A 25,061-nucleotide genomic window follows, 5' to 3' on the forward strand; every position below is an offset into this window, starting at 1 on the left:
CAGCCTATTCTCTATGCCCCACATCCTCCTCCCTATCCCCCTTTGAAATAGTTGTTTTCCGAAGTGTTAGGAAGTGATTTCTTTTTTTTTTTTAACCCTCACCTTCTGTCTTAGAATCAATACTGTGTATTGTTTCCAAGGCAGAAGAGTGGTAAGGGCTAGGCATTGGGGGTCAAGTGATTTGCCTAAGGTCACCCAGCTGGGAAGTGTCTGATGTCATATTTGAACCCATGACTTCCCATTGATGGGTCTGATTCTCAATCCACTGAGCCACCCAGCTGCTCCGAAGAAGTCATTACTATAAACTTGACACCTACTTCCCTCTCTATAACCTTCACCCAGGCTCTGGATTCTATTTGTAGGGCTAAGCAAAACAAAACTAACTGCTCCTGAATGACACAGAGCTGAAAATTTCTAACAGGCAAGAACTCCTAAAGGTTCTTTCTGTTGGTTTTGGTTCAAGTGTCTCAAGGAATATATCCATTTTACTGATGAGGAAACTGAGTCTGAAAGATTAAATGACTTGCCTAAGGTCACTCCATACATTTTGGAGGTAAATTCTGAACCCCTATGAATGCCCTTTCCATGACCACATGCTTTCACTAATAGCTCAGTCCAGGAAGAGATTCTCAAACAGTTTCTTGGAAAGGGAAGAATTTATTCCAGAGATGACAAGGGAGAATGAAGGAAGGCTTTATATAGGTATCCCCAAAATTCTTCCATCTCTTTTACAAAAACTGATCAGAAAAAAGGGTAAACCTGACAAATTCAGAGAGGATTATAAATGAGACAAAAATGTGCCCCAACACCCATAATGACCCAAATGGTTGATCTGGGGGGAGACGAGGAAAGGGTCAGGTCTCAGCCTTTCCTTTTCCCCATTTAGGCTTTGCCACCTTTCCACTGGGAGACACGAAGCTCAGGGGGTGCCCGCCGGAACCACTCAGACCAAGAGCCATCATACACAGCTACATCAGGCTTGCCACAGAGGTAGGCAGCAAGGGCGATGTGACAAGCGGTGACCCCCTTACGGCAGGTGGCAATGAGTGGCTTTGAGAGGTCCACTTTCTTCGCCTTGAACATAGCTTGGATCTCCTCAGGACTCTTCTCAAAGCCTTCTGCTGTCAGGAACTCTGTGAAAGGCATGTTCAGGGAACCAGGGATGTGCCCAGGTTCCAGGTCTGAGCCAGTCCCAGGAAGACCAAGAAGATCAGAAAAATGAAAGAAAGAGTTAGAGAGGGTGCAACCAAACAATGTGCGTTTATTAAGCACCAATTATCAGACACAGTGTGACATAACGGATTCTCTTAATATTTACTAGCAGTGACAAGCCATTTAATCTCTCTGGGGCCCACTTTCCTCCTCTATAAATGAAAAAGGTTTGCCTCAGTGACCTCTAATGTCCCTTTCAGCTTCAGGAACTGTACCAGTCACAGGGGATGTGAAAATAAAACCAGAGTCCCTGCCCACCCAGGGAGCAGTCAAAAGGAGGAAATGTACATAGAGTAATAGAAAAATACCACAATAACCAAAAACATACAGGAGAGACATCAGGTATATTTTGGTGGGGAGAAGATACTAATGGCCTTGGAGTGGAGATGGTGGTGGTAGTGGGAGACCAGGAGCATCTTCATGTAGGATTCCAAGGGGGCACAGGGGAGGAGACAGCATTCTAAAGGGAGGAAGTGGCATTCCTAGAGTGGGGGTCTGTCTGTGCAAAGGTATGGAGATATGGGGGGGATAGCAAGAAGGTCAATTTGGAATGAAAGGGAAGAGGACAAAATAATTCAAATTAGAAGAGATTGGGGGAATCATTTAATTCAACCTCTTCACTTTCTAGACAGCAATAGTAAAGTCCAGAAAAATTAAGTGACTTGCCTATAGGCCATCAGGATCAGAATCTCAGTTTGAACCCAGGTCCTCAAGACTCCAAACCTTCTACTCTAGAATTCAGTGATCCTCCTGATGTGTGTCATCCTTCTCACTATGTCTCATTCTCTTCACCCCTTCAGGAAACCCTGAATGTTTGTCAGGACCCCTTAGGATCCCCTGACATTGAATAACACTGATTTCTAGATTAAGAACCAATCACTGGGGCAATGAGGTGAGGTAGCTCAGTAGATGGAGTTTGAAAGTTCTGGTTTCAAATTTGGCCTCAGACACATCCCAGCTATGTGACCCTGGGCAAGTCATTTAACCCTAGCTGCCTAGCCCTTACCATTCTTCTGTCTTGGAACTGATACATGGTATGGATTCTAAGACAGAAAGTAAGAGTTAAAAAAATATATTTTTAAAGGAACCAATCAGCAATCCCGTATTATGTATATTCTATGTGCCAGGCACCAAGTAAGACACTGGGCTATTCTGACAAAAATGAAACCATCCCTGCCTTTATGGACCTTACATTCTATAGGAGGAGATAACAGTCATGATTTTCTAAGGTATTATGTGGCCTGCAAGAATCCTTCTGTATAACTTAGTTCCTCCCATTGGGAGTTTGATCCTAGAGGAGAACCTAGAGCAAAAAGGTTATGACTTGGAGGCAGTTAGGTAGCTCAGTGGATGGAGAGCCAAGCCTGGAGTCAGAAGGTCCCAAGGTTCAAATCTGACCTCAGAGACTTCCCAGCTGTGAGACCCTGGACAAGTCACTCCCCATTGCCTAGCACTAACTGCTCTTCTGCCTTGGAACCAATACACAGTATTGATTCTAAGAAGGAAGGTGAGGGTTAAGAAAGAAAGGAAGGAAGAAAGGAAAGAGGAAAGGAGGAAGGAAGAAAGAAAGAAAGAGGAGAGAAAGAGAAAGGTTATGACTTTCCTAGAGACACTTAGCCAGTATGAGTTGGAGGTGAAATTTGAACAGAGATATTTCTGCCTTTGAGGCCAGTTCCTTACCTACTAGCCTATCTTGTTTCTTCAGACTAAGATCATCACAAAAATAATAAATAACTTAATTGATTCATGCCTTTGGCTGATTAAGGCCCCCAAAACAAAACCAAGCACAAAATGCCCCCATAGCTCCACTAATGTAGAAGATTGAGTCTTCCTTGTGGTCTGAAAGTTCTGTCTTCTAGGTAATACTGTGTAGAGTACTAGGCGTAGAGTCAGAAGACCTGAGTTCAGATCCTACCTCAGATACTTAAGAGCTGTTTCCACCTATCTAGGTCACTTGACTTGTCTGGGTCTTTTCAGTAAAAGTGAGGAGTTGTACTAGATGGACCTCTAAAATCCATAAGATCTTTGATCAAGGGAGAGAGAAAAAGAGAGAAGAGATAACAGGAATTGTGCCTAGGAATGGATTTAGACTTTTTATGAACCCAATCTCTTCCTTATGAAAAAATTGATTAATCTATGATATAATTCTTAATAGAATATTAAAGAAGGCTTAGAAAGTAGGGCTTGGAGTTAGAGTATGATTTCAAGGAACTTTTCTTAACCTGGGCTTACGAGATCACACAACTATTTGTGGTCAAATTTGAACCCAGACCTTCTTGCCCCTAGTTCTGGTATTCCCCTCCACTCTGCTAGGCCTAGGTGCCCCAGGAAATTGTATTTCAAAATTATAATCACTGATAAAATGGAGAGGGGGGGAGCATAAAAAAGTGGGAGATGTGAGTTGAGGGGGTTGGTATATGCAGCTTCAGGACCACAGAATGATCATATTTAGCTTATGGCTCTGTAGCTCCCCTCCTAAATCTTTTAGCTTTGGTACTAAATTTGGACAGCTCCAAATATTCATTATAACATCAGAAATAATAATAATGGTAACTAACATTTACATATTGCTCACTATGTGTCAGGTATTATGTCAATATATATAATTACTTTATAATTATATCTCATTTAATCCTCAAAACAATCCTGGATAGTTGTTTTATTACCCCCATTCTCCAGATGAGGAAACCAAAGTTAAGTGACTTGTGCAGAGTCATTCAGCTATAAGTGTATGAAGTAAAGATCTGAACTTGGGTCTTTCTGACTCCAGGTCCTATGCTCTAGATCCTCTGAGATACCTAGCTAAAGAAACAACAGTTTCAATTAGTAATGTGGTTTAACCTTTCCTCACAAGAGCTTTGTATGATATGTACCACTAGTGTTACCCCTTTTTACAGGGAAGAAAGCAGAGGCTACATATTTACCCAAATTTATGGCAAGATCAGGAGCTGTAAAAGACCACAGAGACCATCTAGATCCATGTCGGTGAACCCATGGCATGTATGTACCAGAGGGGGATGTCCCCTTCCCCCTCTCCATGCAAGCCTGAGGACATTTCTCCCCATCACCCACCCCTCCGCCCAGCAGCCCAATGAGTGTGATTCCTTTCCCTCTTGTCTGGGGTAAGGGGGTAAGATTACATGTGGTATGAGGGTATAGTTGGGGCACTCAGTCTCTAAAAGGTTTGCCATCACTGATCTAGACCAACCCATTTATTTTATAGATGAGGAAATTGAGATGAGGGTCAGGGACAAGACTTGAACTCAGGTTTCCTAAATGAAAATGCAGTATTCCTTTTACTAGTTATTCTGAATCCTGGCCTCTTTGAGTAGCTAGTCTGGTGAAGCCTATGTAATCCTCAGAATCATGTCTTTAAATGCATAAAATATGTAGAATTACAATAGAAAACAATTGCCTTAAAATAGTTATAAAATTCTTTTTTAAAAACAATTTCACTGGGCAGCTAGGTAACTCTTTGATCAAGGTAAGATCTTTGATCAAGGGAGAGAGGCCTAGCACAATGGAGAACTAGGGTCAGGAAGGTCTGGGTTCAAATTTGACCACAAATAGCTGTGTGATCTCGTAAGCCCAGGTTAAGACAAGTTCCTTGAAATCATACTCTAACTCCAAGCCCTACTTTCTAAGCCTTCTTTAATATTCTATTAAGAATTATGTCATAGATTAATCCAAGGGATAGAATGCCAGACGTGGAGTTGCAAGGACCTAGGTTCAAGTTTAACCTCAGATGTTTCCTAGCTGTGTGACCCTGGGCAAGTCACTTAATCCCAATTGCCCTGCCCTTATTGCCTGTCTATTTTAGAATTGATACTAAGACAGAAGGTAAGGGTTTAAAAAAACACACACACGGGGGCTGCTGGGTAGCTCAGTGGATTGAGAGCCAGGCCTAGAGACGGGAGGTCCTAGGTTCAAATCCGGCCTCAGCCACTTCCTAGCTGTGTGACCCTGGGCAAGTCACTTGACCCCCATTGCCTACCCTTACCACTCTTCTGCCTTGGAACCAATACACAGTATTGACTCCAAGACAGAAGGTAAGGGTTTAAACACACATACACACACACACACACACACACACACACAAGAGAACAATTTCCTGACTGAGGGTACATTTAAGCATATTTTTCCCCCTTTATTTGCTTGAGAGAGTGTGTGTATGTGTTTTCTTTTGTAACATGGCTAATATGAAAAGATGTATGACTATACATGTACAGTCAATATCATATTGCTTGTCTCCTCAAGGAGGTGGGGAAGAGATGTGAGAATTTGGAACTGAAAAAATGTGTAATATAAGTGGGAATTGAATAACATCAATAAAGATGTTTAGAATAGAAAAATAATTCCATGGTCTCCACCCTTAGAACACCTGATCAGATCAGAGTGACATTGCTCTGATCATACTGGCTAATGATGACTGGGATGGTCTTTGAAACAAAGAAAGCCAGTCTAGCCTCTGCCTTCCCTGTTGCAATAAACAGAATGTTGGGATTTCCTGGCCCCTGGTCACTAGCACTAGTCAACTCTACCCTCCTTCTGAGGAACCTGATACCATTTGGAGCCTCAGCTTAATCCCCTGGACATCCCTCACCAGCTGCTGGAAGTCTAAGAGGCATGGGATGGGAACGGAGGAGAAAAAGCCTCTGGCCAAGTGCTCTCATGTGAGTAGGAGCTGATGATACTTTGCCCTAGTCACTGTTCACATATTGCCTGCTCTTGAGGCTGCCTCTTGCTCCCAAATCACCATCCCTCAATTGAAAACAGAGCCTTTCGTTTCTGCTTGCCTTTCTTATGCATGCATCACATAGTGTTTTGTACATAGTAAGCAATTAATAAATACATTTTTATTTATTTGTTCATTCATTCCTATTCTGGGATTCTCCAACTATAGAGATTTGAGGAAAATGTGTGAAACAGGGGGCAGCTAGGTGGTTGGGTAGAAAGAAAAGAGCCAAGCCTAGAGATGGGAAGTCCTGGATTAAAATATGGCTTCAGATACTTCTTAGCTGTGGAATCCTGGATAAGTCACTTACCCTCCACTGCCTAGTCCCAAGATGGTGAACCTATGGCATGTATGCCAAAGATATTATGAAGAGACCTCTCAGTGGGCATGAGTACCATCCCCAGAAGAGTTAATTACTAGAAAGGCAGAGGTACTCTGGAGGAGTTGCTCCCTTTCCCTTCATTATACCTCCTTGCCCCTCTCCCCCTGCAGCCCACTGGAAGGACTTACTCCCTTCTCCCCTGAGTGGAGCATCTGGGTTACTCCCCTCCCTTTCTCTTTCCAGGAAATGTAAGGGATGGGGCATAGCATAGCACTCAGTCTCTGAAAGGTTCACCATTACTACTCTTCTGCCTTGGAACCAATACACAGTATTGATTCTAAGACAGAAGGTATGAGTTTAAAAGAAAATATGTGAAATACCTGTTCTGTAGCCCCACATATCTTTTCCACTTCCTGGGAAGAGTGTGTGAGGAAGGAATGCTTACTATTTGATATTTTAAGTCCTTGTCAATGGTCACTTTTAAGTATCCTCAGTTTTAAGCATTTCTTTTAGGATGAGGGAAATAAATAGCTATCCAATACCTGATTGCTTTGCATAGTAAAACAATGCAAGGCACTGGATTAGTCACTGGACTTTAGAGTCGGAAAACTCTGAGATAAAATACCATAAAAGATAATTATTATCTGTGTGATCTTAGACAGTTAACCTTTGATTCCTAGCTTCATCGAGAGAGAGAGAGAGAGAGAGAGAGAGAGAGAGAGAGAGAGAGAGAGAGAGAGAGAGAGAGAGAGAGAAGGCAGTTCTCAATGGCCTCTAATGTTCCTTTTTTTCCCCCTTTCTTTTTAAAACCCTTACTTTCTGTCTTAGTTAACAGGTCTAAATCAGAAGGGCATGGGCTAGGCAAACTGGGTTAAGTGACTTGTCCAAGAGGCACACAATTAAGAAGTGTTTGAGGCTTTATTTGAACTCAGGACCTACTAGACTCCAGGCCTGACATTTTCATCTACTTTGCCACCTAGGCTCTCAGTCTCTTTTGTTTTCAAATTTTATGATCTTATGAGTAATTTATCTAGAAGTAATTTTGTTATTCTCTTTTGAAGAGACCCTAAATATGAACTATTCCTAAGCTTTGTTTTTAAGAAGAGCAAACTAAAATCCCATCTTCCCAAACTCTCTTAATTCTAGTGCCTTCCCCCCTCTCATTTATTTTCTCTTTTTCCTATGTATACTTATTTGTACATATTTGTTTGACTGTTGTTCCCCCACCTCAAGTTCCTTGAAGGTAGAGACTGTCTTTGATCTCTTTTTGTATCCCCAGAGCTCATCTCAGTGCCTAGTGAATAGTAGGTATTTAATAAATGTTTATTGACTGACTGATTAGAGATTTTCCTTTGGAGCCACAGATTTGAGGGGGGACCCCCAACGATTCTCTTTGGGTAGCCCAGAGTGAGGCTGACCTCTTTCCACAGTTACTAAGTAGCCTCTTCAACCTTGAGATAATCCCCAAAACAAAAACAAAACCCAAATATTTCTATAGGGCAAGTCAATTAGCTCAATTTGCTCAATTTCCCCTTTTAAGTTGCAAACTTTTAGGGATTGATGAGCAACTATTGTATTAACTCTCCCTATTGTATGTCTAGCCTTTCACTAGGCAACTAGATACAGGAGATAGAAAGATGAGATTGTATCTCCTCTTGGAGAGCTTTATATCCTACAAGGGAAAAGGGTTGGATCAGGCATTAGCAGATACAAAGTAAATACAAGGTAAATTTTGAGATAGAGCCCCAAGCCTTGAATCGGGAAGACTTCTAGAGTTCAAGTCTGGCCTCAGATACTTACTAGCTGTGTAACCTGGGACAGGTCACTCTTTATCTCAGTTTCTACATGAGCCAGAGAAGAAAATGGAAAACCACTCACATAACTGCCAAGAAAACCCCAAATGGGGTCAAGAAGAGTAGGACACAACATGAACATCAACAAAATTTTAGAAGGGTAGTGAGTTTGGAAGGAAGTTAAGAACTCTGCCAATCTGTATCTATGGAGGGAATTTTCATACCTGGATGGCATTTCAAACAATTAAATCATAAGCTCTAACCCAAGTATATATAGTGATAAATTCTCTTCTGGAATAAAGAAACAAAAGCAAATAAATCCTATCCTGAAGGTGAATAAAGAAACAAAAGCAAATAAATCCTATCCTGAAGGTGTTTATTGAACAAAATCTCTGACCCCTTCTAACTTAAGCTTTTCTACAACTCCCATTAATTCTATGCCACTCCCTTCAAGAAGCCTGGCCAGATGCCAAGAATGTTCCAATTCTGGTCTCCCCCCCCCCCACTTTCCCTTGAATGGCCTCCCAAGCAAGGAGAGAGGGATGGAGGGGGAGGGAAAGGGAGGGAGGGAGTGAGAGAGAGACAGACAGACAGACAGACAGACAGACAGACAGACAGACAGACACACACACACACACACACACACACACAGATAGAGACAGAGAGAGAGAGAATGCAAATGCAGGCTGGGTACAATTTCTTTGGACCCTTCCTCCCTTTTGCAAAACTTCAGTTCACTCATTGGTTTAAGCTCAGGACATCAAAGTGGGTTCCGATGCAGTGCATTTATGTATTCCCAAGCTTTTTGAAAAAAGGGTTGTGGGAAGGAGAAAAAGCTGATTAGAGATCCAAACAAGTTTTCATTCTAGGTAAGAGAGAAGTACTGGACATGTTCCAACAGCAAAAAATAACTCTCTCCAATTACAGGGCTCCATTGGACTAGATTTTTAGACTAGGGTGGGGTGTGAAGCTGGGGTATGCAGATTTCCAGAAGTGCTGGAGAGTGTTTTGTTTGGGGGTGGGAGAGGGAAAGGTAGGAGATCTTCAGATTACTCCAACCGGAAAGAGCTCTGGGTTTGTAGATAGAGAACAGAGGTTCAAATCATGACTCCATTGCTCACTTCTCTAAGTCTTTTAGGCTTTCCAAATCTCAGTTTAGAGCTGTAGGAGACCAGGGACTTCCAAGGCCATCAAGTCCAAACCTTTCATACACATCTTTAAAAGGTTCTTTAACCTATCTAGTTTCTTTTTTTTTTTTTTAACCCTTACCTTCTGTCTCAGAATAGATACTATATATTGGTTCCAAGGCAGAAGAGTGATAAGAGCCAGACCAGGGGATTAAGTGACTTGCCCAGGGTCAAACAGATAGGAAGTTTCTGAGGCTACATTTGAACCAGGACTTCCTGTCTCTAGGTCTAGTCCTCTAGCTACCCTTGACACCTACCAAGTTTTAAGTTCATACTCTTTAGCTGGACATTCAAAGTCTTGCATCCACCAGAGGATGATAGATTCGGATCAGCTAGTAGCCCTCTAGACTGACTCATTTTATAGATATGGGAAATGAGGTTCAGAAAGGTATACATTTGAAAGATAAACTTGCCCAGGGTCAAGCTATCACCTCCCTGCTTCTCTCATACTATTTTCCTTTATATATTCTATTTTCCAACCAAATCAGAGTATTAAACACCCCCCACCCCAATAAATCCCCTGCCCCTTCCTGTTTCTTTGGCTTTGCTCATAGTGTTGCCAACACTCTCCTACCTTTGTATTCTGTATTTATCCTCTAAAGTTCAACTCCTATATTTCCTTTCCCTAGTGGTAAGGGCTAGCAGTTGGGTTAAGTCAATTGCCCAGAGTCACCCAGGTAGGAAATATCTGAGGTCAAATTTGAACTCAAGTCTTCCTGACTCCAAACCTGGCTTTTTATCCACTGAGCCACCTAGTTGGTCCTCATAATACCCTTTCTTCTAGGAAGTCTCCTCAACAGCCCTAATTCATACTGACACTCTATTTGCCCTTTTCTGACAAATATGTATTAGAGTATAATATATTATTACTATGAGCATAAAATGCTAAGCCTGTGATGGTAAACCTATGGCATGCATACCAAAGATGGCATGCAGAGACCTCTCTGGGCACTCACTAGTTAGACTCCAAGGAGTTGCTCCCTTCCCCCTCTCCACCAGGCCTCCCAGCCCCTCTGCCCTGCCATCCAATTGAAGTGTTTATGCCCTCCCCTGAGGTGAGCACCTGGACCACTCCTTTTCCTTTCTCCTTCCTCTGTCTGAGATAAGGCAGTGAGGGGGGTATGGCAGGGCATAGCACATAGTCTCTAAAAAGTTCTAAAAGGTTCACCATCACTGCTCTAAGCCATGAAGGTAAGGAAAGATATTGTTTCTTCCCAGAATTTAGAACAAGGATCTGTAATTGTCAGTGTGGGTCTTACCTCTATTAATTCAAATTGTAACTCCTTTACAAGTTGGGAGAGAATAGTCATGTCAAAGAAATCCAGCATCCTGCTTCATAGGCAATAAATGAATGCCCTCTTTGTTCTTTTTTATTTGATGGTGATTAAAGTTTATACTTTTTAAATAGTTAAGATGAAATTGACACCCTGTGGTCATCTTGATAGGAAACCACCCTGAATTTAGGAGGCTGGTCCTTGGACACAAACTCAGTCTATCAAAAAAGTCTATTTAGTTTGGTAGGGTTAGCCAGAGCCTGGAAAGCCCTGGCAAAACCTTGGGAAAGTGAGGGTCAATGAGGCATCAGAAGAGGGTATCAATGGAATACAGAGGTCAATAGGTCCTCAATAAAAGTCAGTTGCTGGAAACCTGGGCCGTTTGCATGCTACTGAAGGTGAGCAGAGAGCTGTGTTTACCATGGGTGTGTGTATGTGTATGTGTGTATGTGTATAAAGAGAAGAAAGAGGAGGGAAGTCAGGTGAGTGGAACAGGTTAGTGGAATAGGTTCCAAGACCCTCCCAGAGGTCCAAGTCCTATCACTAACTCTCATCACTTTAGCAAGTTACTTGATGTCTCTGGGCCTCTTTCCCTTTCCTCTGTAAAATGAAAATGCTGTAAGAGGCAAGGCAACTTCCAACTTTAAAGGCCTATGAAATTAGAGTCAATGAGAAACAATCATGGTGCAGTGGGTGAAGGCCAAGGACTTCAATTCAAAGGTGACACCTTGGCTAAGTGATTTCAACTCTGTGGACCTCTGTTTCCCAAAATAGATGTTTCTATGAGCCTATGATAACTGAAAAGCATCATAGCCAGGGGGAGAAGTGGTTTGGGAGTTAGAAGACTCATTTAAATCCTGGCAGAGGCACTTTGCAACCTGGGTAAGTTGCTTGAGCCCTCTGAACCTCCCCTTTCTGCCTGTAACATGGGAGAAGCTGTGTGTCTCTGCTGATCTCCAGTCTTCTGTTTTGTCTGAGACTCCAGGGGCCACCAAGCCTGAGCAGTCAGCTCAGTTCTTGCAGGTGCATCTGAAGGATGCCCAGTCAACGAGTGAGAGGCCCCAAGTTGACCCGAGCTTACCTTTGCTGTCAGGTTCTGCCTCTGTCCCCAGGTACCTCCCCTGGGACCGGGAGTCAACCATCTGGAAGCGCTTGCTCTCAAGGTTTTCCAGCATTTGTTCATAGGTCTTAAGCAGGGACTTGTCGAGGGTGGCTTTGAAGACCGCGGGCTCCGGGTTCGTGGGTTCTGCTGTCACAGGGTGCCCCTCCTGAAGCCAGTTCCGGAAGCCCCCATTGAGCACGGACACCGTGCGGTGGCCAAACACCCGGAACATCCACCAGGCTCGAGGGCCATAAAAGCTGCCCAAGTCGTCACCGTCGTACACCACCACATGCGTGTTGTTGCTGACGCCCAGGCGACCCACGTAGCTGGCGAAGGCTTCCTCGCTGGGCAGCATCATCTCATAAGGAGACTTCTGGTCGCGGCACTCTTCGATGTTGAAAAAGGAGGCCCCCGGGATGTGGCGCTCCCGGTATTCTTGTTGAGCATTGCGCTGCAGAGGAGGGTACCAGGACACGTCGAGCACCCGCAGACTCGGGCCCACCTTCCGTGCGCGGAGCGATTCCGCCAGCCACTTGGAGGACACCAGAGCCCGGTAGAGCACCTGTTGCTGCACCATGGCGGGAGCCCAGAGCCGTTCTCCAGAAGGACAGAGAAGCAGGAACACTAGAGAGGAATGACAGACAGCTGGGAGAAGAGGGAGAATGCCAGAGAGCAGGGGGTGGGGGGAAGGCGGGACCTCGAAAGGGATTACCCCTCCCCTCCCAGTCACCCAGCCCGGACCCTGAGCAGCGGGAAAGTGGCTGCCTTCCCACCTCGGCTTGGCCCTCGACTTTATTCCAAGGCTGACCCCTCCCACCTTGGCAGCCAATCCCCGGCGGTTGCTTTGGGGCTTGGGGCCCGTTGAGGGTTGAAGGGGCTGGAATCTGGCTTGGCAGGGGCTGGGCTTTTCGTAAGTGTATGTGTGTACGTAAAGTACATGCAGCGGGTTTGTCTGGCTTTCACCCCTTCCTCCCCCTACCTGAGTGACTTGGAAGATCCTAGATCTTGGGACAGACACCAGGGACCCCTCCTGTGATAGCTGAGGAAGGATGCAGGCTTCAGGTGATCCAAGTTTCAGTCTTGGCTCTCCTCCCTTAGCCTCAGTTTCCTCATTTGTAAAAAAGGAGGAAGGCAGCCCAGCAGAAGGGCTGGGGGAGGGAGAGATTCATTCAAAGCAGGGAGCAGTTAGTTACTAAGAGAAATCAGTAAAAAGCTGGACCACATTCTGGGCCCTGGCCAGGAGAGAGCTGTAGCCAGGCCCTGAAACAAAGATCTTCTAAGGGAGGCAGGCCCAGCCCCCTCTCCCAAGCGCCCCCTGCAAGGAGAGATCATTGCATCTCTCCCTGATTCCTGCAAGCCCTCCTGGCCACAAATCTCGGCCCTCTAGATAACCTGAAGTCTGGTGGGACACACACGTGGCCTTGCGCCGGGATCAATGTTCCATTTACCAGAAACCTCCAACTCTGAGAGATTAGTTTAAGCAAGAGGTGCAGGAAGGTGAAGTGGGGGAAGGGCAGGGAATTTTGGACCCCGGACTGTGGCTGTTCCCTCCCTCTCTGCTTCCCATCCTTCCTTTAACTCCTCCCCATCACTGGCCCTCTGGAAAGATAGTTGGGAGCTGGGGTCAGAGCTCTGAACCGGAACAGCATGGACCTAGCCTGGAAATCTTGCCCTAGCCGGCTCCTAGCTGGATGATTTAGGGCAAAATCCTTTCAGTCCTCTGCCTCGGTTTTCTCCCTGGTCCAAAGGAGGTGGTGGTGGAGGATTATCCTTCAGGCGCCCCTGACAATCCCCTGATAGATCCCTGACATCCTCCAGTCCCTCCCCATTTGTCCCTGGGCCAGTTCGCTTCTAGCTCCAGTGGGCCCCAGCTGCCTTTAAGCCAGTGCTCAGCTCTCCCCACGCGGGCCGGCCTTCCTCTTCGCTTCAATAAAGTTAGCCCATTCAAAAAGGGAAGCCCCAGTTTGGGCCACTAGCCCAGCCTCCCTCTCTCCCGCTGTCTGCCCAGTTCTTGGGCCCCTCCTTCCTGCGCTCCGGCCCAGCCCATCGGCGTCCGCGTCGTAGAGGAAGGGGCGGAGAAGTCACCAGCCTGGGCCGGCCCTTGCAGTGGTGAGTGAAGAGGTGTATGTGTGTGTGTGTGTGGGGGGGGGGGGTTGCTGGGCCCCCCACGACTTCTTAGACCCCCAGATGTCCTCCATCCCCTCTCTCTCGTCGGCCCTCCATTCCTTTGGCCCCTGCCTCTGGGGGGAAGATACCTATCCTGCACCCCTGTCCAAGGTGCCCAGTCCCAGCACCTCCGGCCCACAGGCGATCGGAGCGCTCGGGGGCTCGGGCACTTCTCCCCGGCCAACTGTGGTGTGCAGGCTATAAATGGACCCGGGAGTACTGGGATGCCGCGGAATAGAGTATTCCCTTCCCCCAGCCGAATCCAGCCGACCTTGGGGAGAAACCGGAAGCCCGGAGCGCCAAAGGATTCAGCGCCCATGTGCTTTGGTGGCTGGTTGGAGGGTAACTGGGTACACCATGGGAGTAAACCCAGCGTGGTGGTGTGGGGGTTTGTTTGCACAGGGTCCCAGGCTCCCAGGGATGAGAGAGGCAGCCATTTAGGACCGGGAGCTGACTTTGGAAACTGAAGCTTGCAAAGGCCAGGCTTGCAAATTACCTCTGCTCCTTTACTGGAGCGGTATGACCTTTGGGCAAATCGGGTGACCGACCTGGGACTCACCTTTGTCACCCCTGTAAAATAGAGACTTAGACTAGATGCTCTCAAAGGAATAATTGGGGCTCAGAAATTCTATCATGCCAGGAAAGTCTTTAGCCCTTCTCAGCCCTTTACCACCCGGCCCTTGTTAGTCCCAGGGATTAGGATTCCCTTCTGAAAGAGGGTCAGCCTGTGGCTCCGTGCTACCTAAATCCCTTCTGGGATAGCTGAGGAAGGATGCAGGCTCAGGAAGTCTGTGTTGGAATCCGGGCTTTCCTTCCTGAGCCTCAGTTTCCTCATTTGTAAAATCAGGGGGTTAAAGTAGATCGTCACCTCAAAAAGTGACTTCTACCTCTAATTCTCTGAAGCAACTACTGTAGTTGTGGAACTCTGGGCAACTCTCTTCCTTCTCAGGACCTCAGTTTCCTCTTCTGTAAAATGGGATTATATAGCCACTGAGATCCTATTCATCTCTGGATCTTGTATTCTAGATTATAGATTCAGGATTGAGGGCTGGAAGAGTCTAGAAGGCACCAACCAGAATTTGAAATCAGAAGACCCGAATTCACTTTTTAGCTCTGTTCCTTACTATTCATGCACATTTGAATGATCCTCTCCCCTTGTCCTCAATTTTCTCTTATGGGTCCAGCCTCCTTGATTTCAGTTCTGGACTTGCTCTCAAGTTCTTTATCTCTATGATTTGCTCCACTCCCTCAGAAATTTAAAAACCAAACAAAGCAAAAAACAAAGAAACACACACACACACACACACACAAAACAACCAATACCAGCAAGTGGTATATTCTGGATGGTAGCTTTGAAATCCACCACCCTAGATCCCAAGTCCTGGCTCCTTCACATCCTCATACTCCTTTACCTACTTTTTGAGTAGGAAGTAGAAGATGAATATAGCTGGGCGTGTAGGAGGTGTTGGCTAAGTTTAGACCAATCTTCTCAAACCATCCTTAATAGAAGAGCAGGGATCAGTAAATAGACTTCCAGAGAATCCATCTAAGCAGTGAGAAGGAGCTGACTGAAGAGCTAAGCATGGAGGTGGCAGCCCAGGTACCATCTCTCCCATGATTTCCTCTCTCTCCCAAAAAATACCTTTGAATTTCCTTGGAAAGTTGTTTGTATTTGACCAGGTCCAGGTGTGTATTTGGGTGAAGATCAAATGAGATAACATTTGTAAGTGCTTAGCACAGTGCCTGGCACATAGTGCTATATATATGTTAACTGTTTATTATTATCTATACTTGCTCTGTATCTGGTAGTCTTAGAAAGTCACCTGGGAGCAGTAAGAAATTAAGTGATTTGCCCAGGGTCACTGAGCTAGTAGTAGAAGACAGAGAAAAGGACCCAAACTGAGGTCTTCCTAGAATCAATTATTCTTAGAATCTAACCACTATATCATCCTGTTTCTCATATGGCATGGAGTAGGCTTCCAATGGATTCTTGAGGAATTTGATTGAATTGTGTGGGAGGGTCATTGGAACATAAAATAGAGCTGGGAGCAGTCTTAGGTCTTAGACTCTCAGAGCTGGGAGGAACCCTAGAACATAGACTGTCAGTGGGGAAGGATGTTAGAACAGATGTCAATTATAAACAGATATAGAATGTCAGAACTAGGAGGGACTTTGGGAATAATTTAGTTTGGGATTTTATTTTATTTTTTGAAAATTTTATTTAATTAGTTCATTCAAAATATTTTTCTGTAGTTACAAGATTCATGTTCTTTCCCTTCCCCCTCCCACAGCCAACACACAATTCCACTGGGTTTTACATGTAAGACCTATTTCTATATTATTGATAATTGCACTAGGGTGATCGTTTAGAGTCTACATTCCCAATTATATCCCCCTCGACCCATGTGATCAAGCAAATGTTTTTCTGTGTTTCTATTACCACACTTCTTTCCCATAAGTCCCTCAGGATTGTCCTGCATCATTGTATTGCTGCTAGTAGAGAAGTCCGTTACATTCGATTGTGCCACAGTGTATCAGTCTCTGTACAATGTTCTCCTGGTTCTGCTCTTGGGAATAATTTTGATCCTTTAGACCCCCCTCATTCACAGAACCAGTCCCAGAAAGAAATGATTTACCCATAGTCACACATAGGTGATGACAGTGGGGGCATTTGAGAAAACATAGACAAAGCTGGTTCATTCTGTGTCTATAACTGGCCAGTCTAGCACTGTCTCTGCGAAAAAATGTTTGCATAGCTTTGGGCAAGTCATTTCCCTACTCTGAGACTCTGAGTCTCATCTCCCCCAAGGTTTGCCAAGGAAATCATAAGGAATGGATAGCCCTAATTTGAGGAGCACCAGTGACTGGAGGGATCATACCCACATCTCCTGCCATTAAGACACTGAGAAGCACTTTTTATGAAAAGTGGTAGGGCTGTAGCACTGGGGAATGATTGTTGAATTTGGAATCTGGACCTGAATTTAGCTCTGCCAATTGGCTCTGCCAATTACTTTCTGCGTGATCTCAGGCAAGTTACTTTAGCTTCTGGGCATCAATTTTCTAAATGAAGGGGTTGGTCTGGATGACCCTTCAGAGCTGGGAGCTGGGATCTGCCCCAGGTAATGCTGATGTGTCCTGACTCCCCTGCTTCAAAGGAATGATGATCCCTGTAATCTCTTGACTAAGGTCAGTCAGACAGGACAGGGCAACTTTGCTAAGTCAGTATTCTGAATTCATTGTAGCTGGTTGTTTGCTGGGTTGTGTTTTTATTGGACTCTGATCACTCCTCCCTCTTTCTCTCTGCCATTTCACCTTTCCCTCCCTTCTCCCGCTTTCCTGCTTTTCCCGGCTCTTCTTGTCTCAAATTAATAACTGATCTGGCCTCTCTGTGTATGCTTAACCACCTCCCTATGCCCACTCATTGATTCTTCTCTTTCTTTTTACCTAGTTGAGAGGGTCCCAGGAGTCAAGTCAGATAGAAGCTGGCCAAAAGCCAGGCATCATGGCAGCAGGATCCCTCTTCAGAGCTCTGGTATCTGCCAAATGGGTTGCTGAGGCCTTGAAGACATCCCAGCCCCTGCAGCTGCTGGATGCCTCATGGTACCTGCCCAAGATGAAACGAGACCCTCGACAGGAGTTTGAAGAACGCCATATCCCCGGAGCAGCCTTCTTCGACATTGACCTCTGCAGTGACCGGACATCCCCCTATGACCATATGCTGCCCAAAGCTGAAGACTTTGCTGAGTATGTTGGCAAGCTGGGGGTGAGTAACAGCACCCACGTGGTGGTGTATGATGCCAGTGACCAGGGCCTCTTCTCCGCTCCCCGAGTGTGGTGGATGTTCAGGGTCTTTGGGCACAAGACTGTCTCACTGCTGAATGGAGGGTTAAGGAACTGGCAGCGGGAGGGGCACCCTCTGGGCTCTGGCAGGGCCCGCCCTGTTCGAGCTGAGTTCCAGGCCACTCTCAACCCAATGTTTGTGAAGACCTATGAAGACATCAAGGAGAACATCGACTCACGACAGTTCCAGGTTGTAGATGCCCGTGCTGCAGGGCGCTTCAAGGGCATTGAACCAGAACCCCGGGAAGGTAATATAGCTTCAGCCCTGGCTCTGGCCCCCAGGAGGGGTGGGGGGGTATGGAGGGAAGGCAGCAGAAAGATCATATAGTATTTACAGTCTAAGGACCTGGGATCAGGATCTTCTTCCTGCCTGTGAGATCATACACAACTCACTAGTTCAATCTGAACTTCCATTTGCTCCTTTGAAAAAAGAAGAGGTTGGAGGCACAGCTAGGTGGTTCAATGAATAGAGAGCCAGGCTTGCAGATAGGTAAGTCCTGGGTTCAAATATGGCCCCAGACACTTCCTAGCTATGTGACCCTGGGCAAATCACTTCAACCCCATTGCCTACCCGTTACCTCTCTTCTGCCTTGGAAACCAATACACAATATTGTTTCTTAGTCAGAAGGTAAGGTTGTTTTTTTTTTTAAAATGAGGATCATAAGTTTGGGCCCTTAGACCCTGTTATCTCATCTTAGGGGAACTTGAGGCCCATGGGATTGAAATGATTTATCCAAGGTCACACAGGCAGTAAGGAACAAAACTACAATTCAAATCCAGATCCTCTGATTCCAAACCCTATGACTTTTTCCATGGTACCACATGATATCTTGGATGATTTCCAACATTCCCTTTCCCATTCCAAATTCTATGATTGTAATAAATCATACAGTCATAGCTCCAAAGTTGGAAGGGATCTCAGAGGCCATCATAAGTGTCCAATCTCATTAATTCTACAGATGAGAAAACAGAGAGGAAGTTACTTTAGATCAAACTGAGGCCCCTAGAAGGAAAGTGACTTTAGATCATAGATTCAAAACTGGGAAAGGTTTTATAGCTCTGAAACTCAGAGGAGGAAAGTGACCGCCTAAGAACACTCCCACTTGCCATCAAGGAATGTCCCAGTTGGTCTCTATCCAGACTTACCCCTCTTATTATTCATCTTCTCCTCCACAAATAAGAGATCTCACATAAAGTGCTGTGAATGTGGTATTGGGGTGGTGGAATCCTCTTGCCATGGACCAGGACAGCTGCAATGGGAGATGTTTGTTAGTGAATACACAGATGATCAGAAAACAGGCTCAGAGAGAGCCACTGGCTCATTGTCTTCTTTTCACTTTTCACTTTTCACACCCTATCGTTTGGCCTCTTCTGCCTACTAGAACCTATAATGGCCCTTCTAGAGCCAGGGTGCTGGAGAGTATCCAAAGAGACATGGGAGACTGAAGGAGAAACTGAGAGTCACGGTGAAAGCATCATAATAGCAATTGTGATCATGGTTTTTTGTTGTTCAGTTGTGTCCAACTTTTTGTGACTCCATTTGAGATTTTCTTGGCATAGATATTGGAGTGGTTTAACATCTCCTTCTCTGGCTCATTTTACCGATGAGGAAACTAAGACAGACAAGGTGAAATGATTTGTCCAGAGTCACATAGCTAGTAAATGTGTGAGGCCATATTTGAATTCACAAAGATGAGTCTTTGTGACTCCAAGCTCAGTGCTCTATCCATGGAACCATCTACTTACTCTGATAATAACAGTAACAGCTCCCATCTCTATAGCAGGAAGGGCTTGAGAAGTACATTGTATCCTTTAGCTCATTTGATCCTCACAACAACCCTGTTTTGGGAAAGGGCTATATTGTCCCTATTTTACAGATGAGGAAAGAGGCTCGGACAGGTGATAGGATTTGTCCAAAGTCACTCAAGTTGTAAGTAGAAGGGTCAGAATTTGAACCCAGATCCTCAAAACCTAGATATAAAATTCTAGTATTTTTAGTTTCATCTGCATTTAGCCACTATGAGTTGTAGTTTTCTTATTTATAAAATGGGGGTGAATGAGTAGCCAAGCACCGATTTCTAACCTGCTCTGTACCAGGGGCTAGTCTAGGATCCTGGGAGACAATAACATGAAGGAAATAGCTCCTGGCCTTGGGAAACTTCACCTAGTGGCCAGAGAGGAGAGTCTGGGTCTGAGGAGACCCTGTAATGGGGAGCAGAGTGGTACACATGCCCTCTGTGCCTTGTTAACCCCAATTATGTACTGTCTTTGGTTGCTGCACTGGTCCTTAGCTGGCAGGCGCACACACACACACACACACAAACACACACACACACACACACACACACACACACACACACACACACACACACACACAGTGGTCGGGACCCTACTTGAACCTCTTTGGATTGAGCCTGTATACCAGTAGCAGAAGTTTCTAGAATCAGAAAGAACCCCACATACTAGGAGAAGGTCTTTAGGGGTGATGGCTACAATCAGTGAAATTCTGCTACAATTTTAAGTTTCCAATGTGTGAAGATCCTTTGTATTCCTTTTTCTGGCCCAGAGCTTAGGCTGCATGGACCAGGAACTTGGTATGTTTCCACCCAAGGACTAGAATCTTGCCTCTGTTCCTGCCCCTTCGTTTCTATGGGTTACAGTTCCCTTTGGGTATTGCTATATTCTATGGGTTATTTAACCCTTTGAGGACATTTAGTTTGGTGTGTTTCTTCATTGCCCAAATTCAAATTAATAACTGTGTGCCAATAATTATTATAGAATCTCAGTGCTAAGGGAGGGATGGAGGAAGGAAGGGGAAAGAAAGAAAGAAAGAAAGAAAGAAAGAAAGAAAGAAAGAAAGAAAGAAAGAAAGAAAGAAAGAAAGAAAGAAAGAAAGAAAGAAAGAAAGAAAGAAAGAAAGAAAGAAAGAAAGAAAGAAAGAAAGAAAGAAAGAAAGAAATGAAGGAAGGAAGAAAGGAAGAAAGAAAGAAAGGAAGGAAGGAAGGAAGGAAGGAAGGAGGGAAGGAAGGAGGGAAGGAAGGAAAGAAAGAAGGAAGGAAGAGAGAGAAGGGAAGGGAAGGAGGAAGGAAACATTCCTCAAGTGCTTTTGTACTATGTGCCACAAACTATGCAGGCCTTTTACAAATATTATCTCATTTGATTCTTACAACCCTGACAGGGAGGTGCTATTATTTCCCCCATTTTATAAGTGAGGAAACCAAGGCAGAGAGAGGTAAAGTGATTTACCTAGACCCAGTATTCTATCCATTCAGCTAATCTAATACACCCCTGAATGAGAATTATCTCTAAAATTGATTTAGCAAATTAAGTAGAGGTTATGTTTTCTCCTTGAAGATTTCCAAGGATAGAGAACTCCTCATCTCCCAGAATAATCTATATCATGGTCATAGAGAGTTGGAATGACCCTCAGGGACCATCAAGTTCAATCAAGGCACAGAGAGTGATAGGACTTGCCCAGGATCAGTCATACTGCTAGGTAACATCTGAGGCAGGATCCAGACTCAGGTCTGACTGACTCCAAGGGCCCTATTCTCACCACTACACCACCTAACTAAGAAGCAACTTGACTTCATGTATTGATTTTTGGTCTTGCAATCAGAAATACTTGAGTTCAAGTCCTGCTTTAGACAATTTAGCCAAGTAATTTTACCTCTGTTGGCCTCCATTTCCTCATCCATTCAATCAGGATAATAATAATGGCACCCAACTTGTTGTCATTTAAAATGAACTAAATAAGCATAATGTGCTCTGTAAAGTGCTCTGCCAACTCTAAAGCTCTAAATGATTGTTGTTATTATTAGGATTTAAATATTAATCATTATAGTCAAGCCAAAAGTAATTTACTAAGGATGTCCTCTGTACCAGATGCCATAACTAGGCATTAGGGGGATACAAGAAGGGCTTACAAAATAGCCCATTACCAAGTACTTGAGCCTCTCAAGTACCCTGTGAGATGGGTAATGTGAAGATTATCCTTAATTTGTGGAGTAGGGACCTAAAGATCAGTACGGGGAAAGCTGTTCATAAGAGTTCCATAGCCTGGGAGTGCCACTCCAAAACTTGGCTCCGATGGCCAAGTTCATTGTTCTTCTTCCATTCCATAAACAGACCTTAGAGTATATCTCCCTGGCCTTGGAGGTCTTTAAGCTAGTTGATTTGGGAATGGCTGCCAGATGGGGCTACTGGAACTGGAGTTTCTGCTTCAGTGCCAAATGAGCTGGGGGAGCCGAGGTCCCTTCCAGCTCTGCATTTCTTCAGTTTGTCTTATATTAGAACTCCAAGATCTCCAGCCAGCTAGTCCTTCAGTCTTAGGCAAGAGCTTCTCACCCCTAATTTCTTCTTACCCTCCTGTGCCCTCATCCCTCTTTAGGCATTGGGCCAAATGCAAAGTACACTAGGGGTTTTCAATCAGAGGACTAGTCTCAGTCTTAAAGCCTGGATCTGATACTTACTACTTTCGTTTAGGAAAATCACTTCTCTTTTCTAGATTTGTTTCCTTAGCTTTGTAGATGAGGAAGGAGGCAGGAGGTGGGAGATGGGAAGAGGGGGGAGAAGAGATGGGGAATGGGGAATAGAATTTTTACTTCATTTATACCTTTAAGGTATGCAAAACACATTTCCATATTAGCCACATTACAAAAGAAAACACACAAAAACAACCAACATTAAGCTTTTTTTCTTTTTTAGTATGCTTCAATCTGTACTCCGAGTTCATCGATTTTCTTTCTGGAGGTAGAGAGCTCTTTTTCATGGGTCATTGTCTTGATGAGAATATCTAAGTCCTTCACAGCTGATCACCATACAATATTGCTGTTACTGTACAGTGTTCTCCTGGTCCTGCTCACTTCACTTTGCATGATTCAGAGAAGTCTTTGAAGGCTTTTCTGAAACCATCCTACTCATCACTTCTTAGAGCACAATAGATTTCCATCATAATCATATGTCACAACTTGGTCAGTTGATCCATGTCCATTATTCTTTATAATCCCCCTAAATTCCCAATTAAAAAAAATTTTTAGGATCTCAGAACTAGAGCTAGAAGGAGCCTTAGCTCCACCCTAGAGTAGACAATGTGTTGTGAAGTTAGAGGACTTGCATCTGTCATTATCTCTGTGACTGTAGGAAAGTCATTAACTTCCCCTATACCTTTTCATAGGCATAAAAGCAGGATTGGATTAAAAAATCTGAAGTCCCTTCTATTTCTGGATATATAATTCCTCCGATCCTTGTGATCTTAGGGCAGTTAATCAACCAACTTCAGTTTCCTCATCTATAAAATGAATAGGTTGAAGTAAATGGCCCTGAGGGCCCTTCCAACTCTAACTAATCCTAACTCCCTCATTTTTCAGATGAAGAAACTGAGGTCCAGAGAGAGGAAGGTCAGTCATTCAATAATCAGTGCCTCCTACATGGGATAGCTAGGTGGCACAGGGGATAGAGTCCTGGAGTCAAGAGGACCTGGATTTTAATTTGACCTCAGGCACTTTCTAAACTATGTGACCCTAGACAAGTCATTTAACTCCATTTGCCTAGCTTAGTTGTTACTAAGACAGAAAGTAAGGGTTATTTAATTTTCTTTAAGTTCCTACTATGTGCCAGGCACTGTGCTGCAAGGCCAGAATTGCAATCCAGCTTGGATTTTCCCACCCCTCTGCTAATTCCCACCTCCCACTGGAAGCCTCTTTTTGTTCCTCCTTTAGGCATCGAACCAGGGCATATCCCTGGGACAGTGAACATCCCCTTCACCGACTTCATGACTGAGGAGGGCCTAGAGAAGAGCCCTGATGACATCCAAAGACTATTCAAGGAGAAGAAGATGGATCTTTCGAAGCCCCTGGTGGCCACTTGTGGCTCAGGAGTCACTGCCTGCCATGTAGCCCTGGGTGCTTATCTCTGTGGCAAGCCTGATGTGTCCATCTACGATGGAGCCTGGGTGGAGTGGTACATGCGAGCCCGGCCTGAGGATGTCATCTCAGAGGGCAGAGGCAAGACCCTCTGAGTGAAGAGCACACAGGGGTCTCCCCTGCTCCTAAGCCACCAGGCCTTACCACCCCAGGATGGGGGCAGCCCAACCTAGCAATTTTTCCTCTTTTTTAACTACTAATGGCCAAATTTAATTTTTTATTCTCAAGGGATAGCCTGGGTGGCACACCCCCTTGTTCTCCCTCTGGGAGGCTTTTGGTACATCCTAATTCTGAGACAAAAGGGAAGGGCACAGAAAACATCTTTGGTAGTGGTGAAGGGATCTGTCGGGGTCAATCGAAGTGGGGAATGGGAAAAGGGGGACTTGCCTAGCTTGGAATATGACCCTCTGAAATTTAGCCTGGGCTAATTATCAGACCTACCTCCTCCTATCTTTTACTGCCAATAAAGATGAAGTGGTTAATCTTTGTATACAGCCACCTATTTCCTCCTGTTTGAAACTGTTCTCTGAAAACCATAATGGGTGAGGCCCTATGGGTGTGGGCAAAGTGGATCTCTGTTTCTGGGCTTTAATCTTAAATGAAAGGATCTGGGAAATGATGTCCCTGAATGAATGCATGTGTGTATACATGAGTGAAGGAAGGAAGGAAGGAAGGAAGGAAGGAGTATAGAAATATAGATTTATATAGAAAAAAATATAAATATATTCAATGTTTAATTAAATATATAAATATGTTATATATTATAAACCTATAAATATAAATAATTTAATTTTATATATATATATATATATATATATATATATATATATATATATATATATATATATATATATATATATATATATATATAAAGTCCTTACAAGCAGCAGATTAAATACTGGAGATAGAAAAAAAATGCAGCCAGGACTAGCTGGTGAACCGATAACCATCCATTGGGGGAAGGTTTTTTTCCCTAGAATAAAAGAATGCCATTTTCCTATCAGGCCATAATAATATTGAGGGGTGGGGGGAGTTGAGTGTGGTATAGGGTACAGATGGATTTGAGTTCCTGCTGTGAGATCTTATCAATATGGTTTTATAGAAGAGAGGTGGGGAGTTGGAGGAGATAGGGGAAGATACAAGAGAGGAGCTTAAATGGAGAATTGGGGTTTATCCCTCATTTCCCTGCTCTGGAGTCATAGCCTCAAGGCTGTCCTCTTCTCATCTCACTACAGATTGACAAGTCATGTGTTCTTAAACAAAGTTTTCACTTTTCAGCCTGAGTTTCCTCTATCAGACAAGGATAAGGATACTAGTACCACCAAACTCATGTCAGCTCGAGATCTGAAAGAGAGCTTGGATGTCATGACCAATCCCCCTCATTTTCCATATGAGAAATTGTGATCTAGAGAGGTTTAATGTTTTTCCCAGGGTTTCAGAGCTAGTAAGTGGATGGGGTCGGCTACAAACCTTAGTCTTCCTAACTCCAGGTGAGTGCTTTTTTTC

At 44.4% G+C, this 25,061-nt stretch overlaps 2 protein-coding genes across 5 annotated transcripts; one reads left to right on the top strand and one right to left on the bottom strand.

Annotated features, from left to right (window-relative positions):
* Positions 1 to 637: 637 nt before the first annotated feature.
* On the bottom strand, positions 638 to 19,046 carry TST (thiosulfate sulfurtransferase). Its single transcript, XM_001376190.5, has 3 exons — positions 18,778 to 19,046; positions 11,605 to 12,249; positions 638 to 1,181 (listed from the first exon to the last, which is right to left on the bottom strand). Exons 1-3 carry the CDS (start codon positions 18,791 to 18,793, stop codon positions 883 to 885), a joined length of 960 nt encoding a protein of 319 aa, XP_001376227.2. The 5' UTR covers positions 18,794 to 19,046; the 3' UTR covers positions 638 to 882.
* MPST (mercaptopyruvate sulfurtransferase) lies at positions 12,657 to 24,053 on the top strand. Of its 4 annotated transcripts, none has more exons than XM_007503437.3 (3): positions 12,657 to 13,734; positions 17,240 to 17,879; positions 23,352 to 24,053. In XM_007503437.3, the coding sequence occupies exons 2-3, from the start codon at positions 17,294 to 17,296 to the stop codon at positions 23,648 to 23,650; spliced, it is 885 nt and encodes a 294-aa protein (XP_007503499.1). In that variant the 5' UTR covers positions 12,657 to 13,734; positions 17,240 to 17,293; the 3' UTR covers positions 23,651 to 24,053. The 4 variants fall into 4 exon arrangements, with proteins under 4 accessions (XP_007503499.1, XP_056654869.1, XP_056654868.1 ...); XM_056798891.1 differs by having other exon boundaries at positions 13,732 to 14,141; XM_056798890.1 differs by lacking the exon at positions 12,657 to 13,734 and adding an exon at positions 13,800 to 14,133.
* The last annotated feature ends 1,008 nt before the right edge of the window (positions 24,054 to 25,061 follow it).

Source organism: Monodelphis domestica, chromosome 5 (genome assembly GCF_027887165.1).
Source record: "Monodelphis domestica isolate mMonDom1 chromosome 5, mMonDom1.pri, whole genome shotgun sequence".
NCBI classification, from domain to species: domain Eukaryota; kingdom Metazoa; phylum Chordata; class Mammalia; order Didelphimorphia; family Didelphidae; genus Monodelphis; species Monodelphis domestica.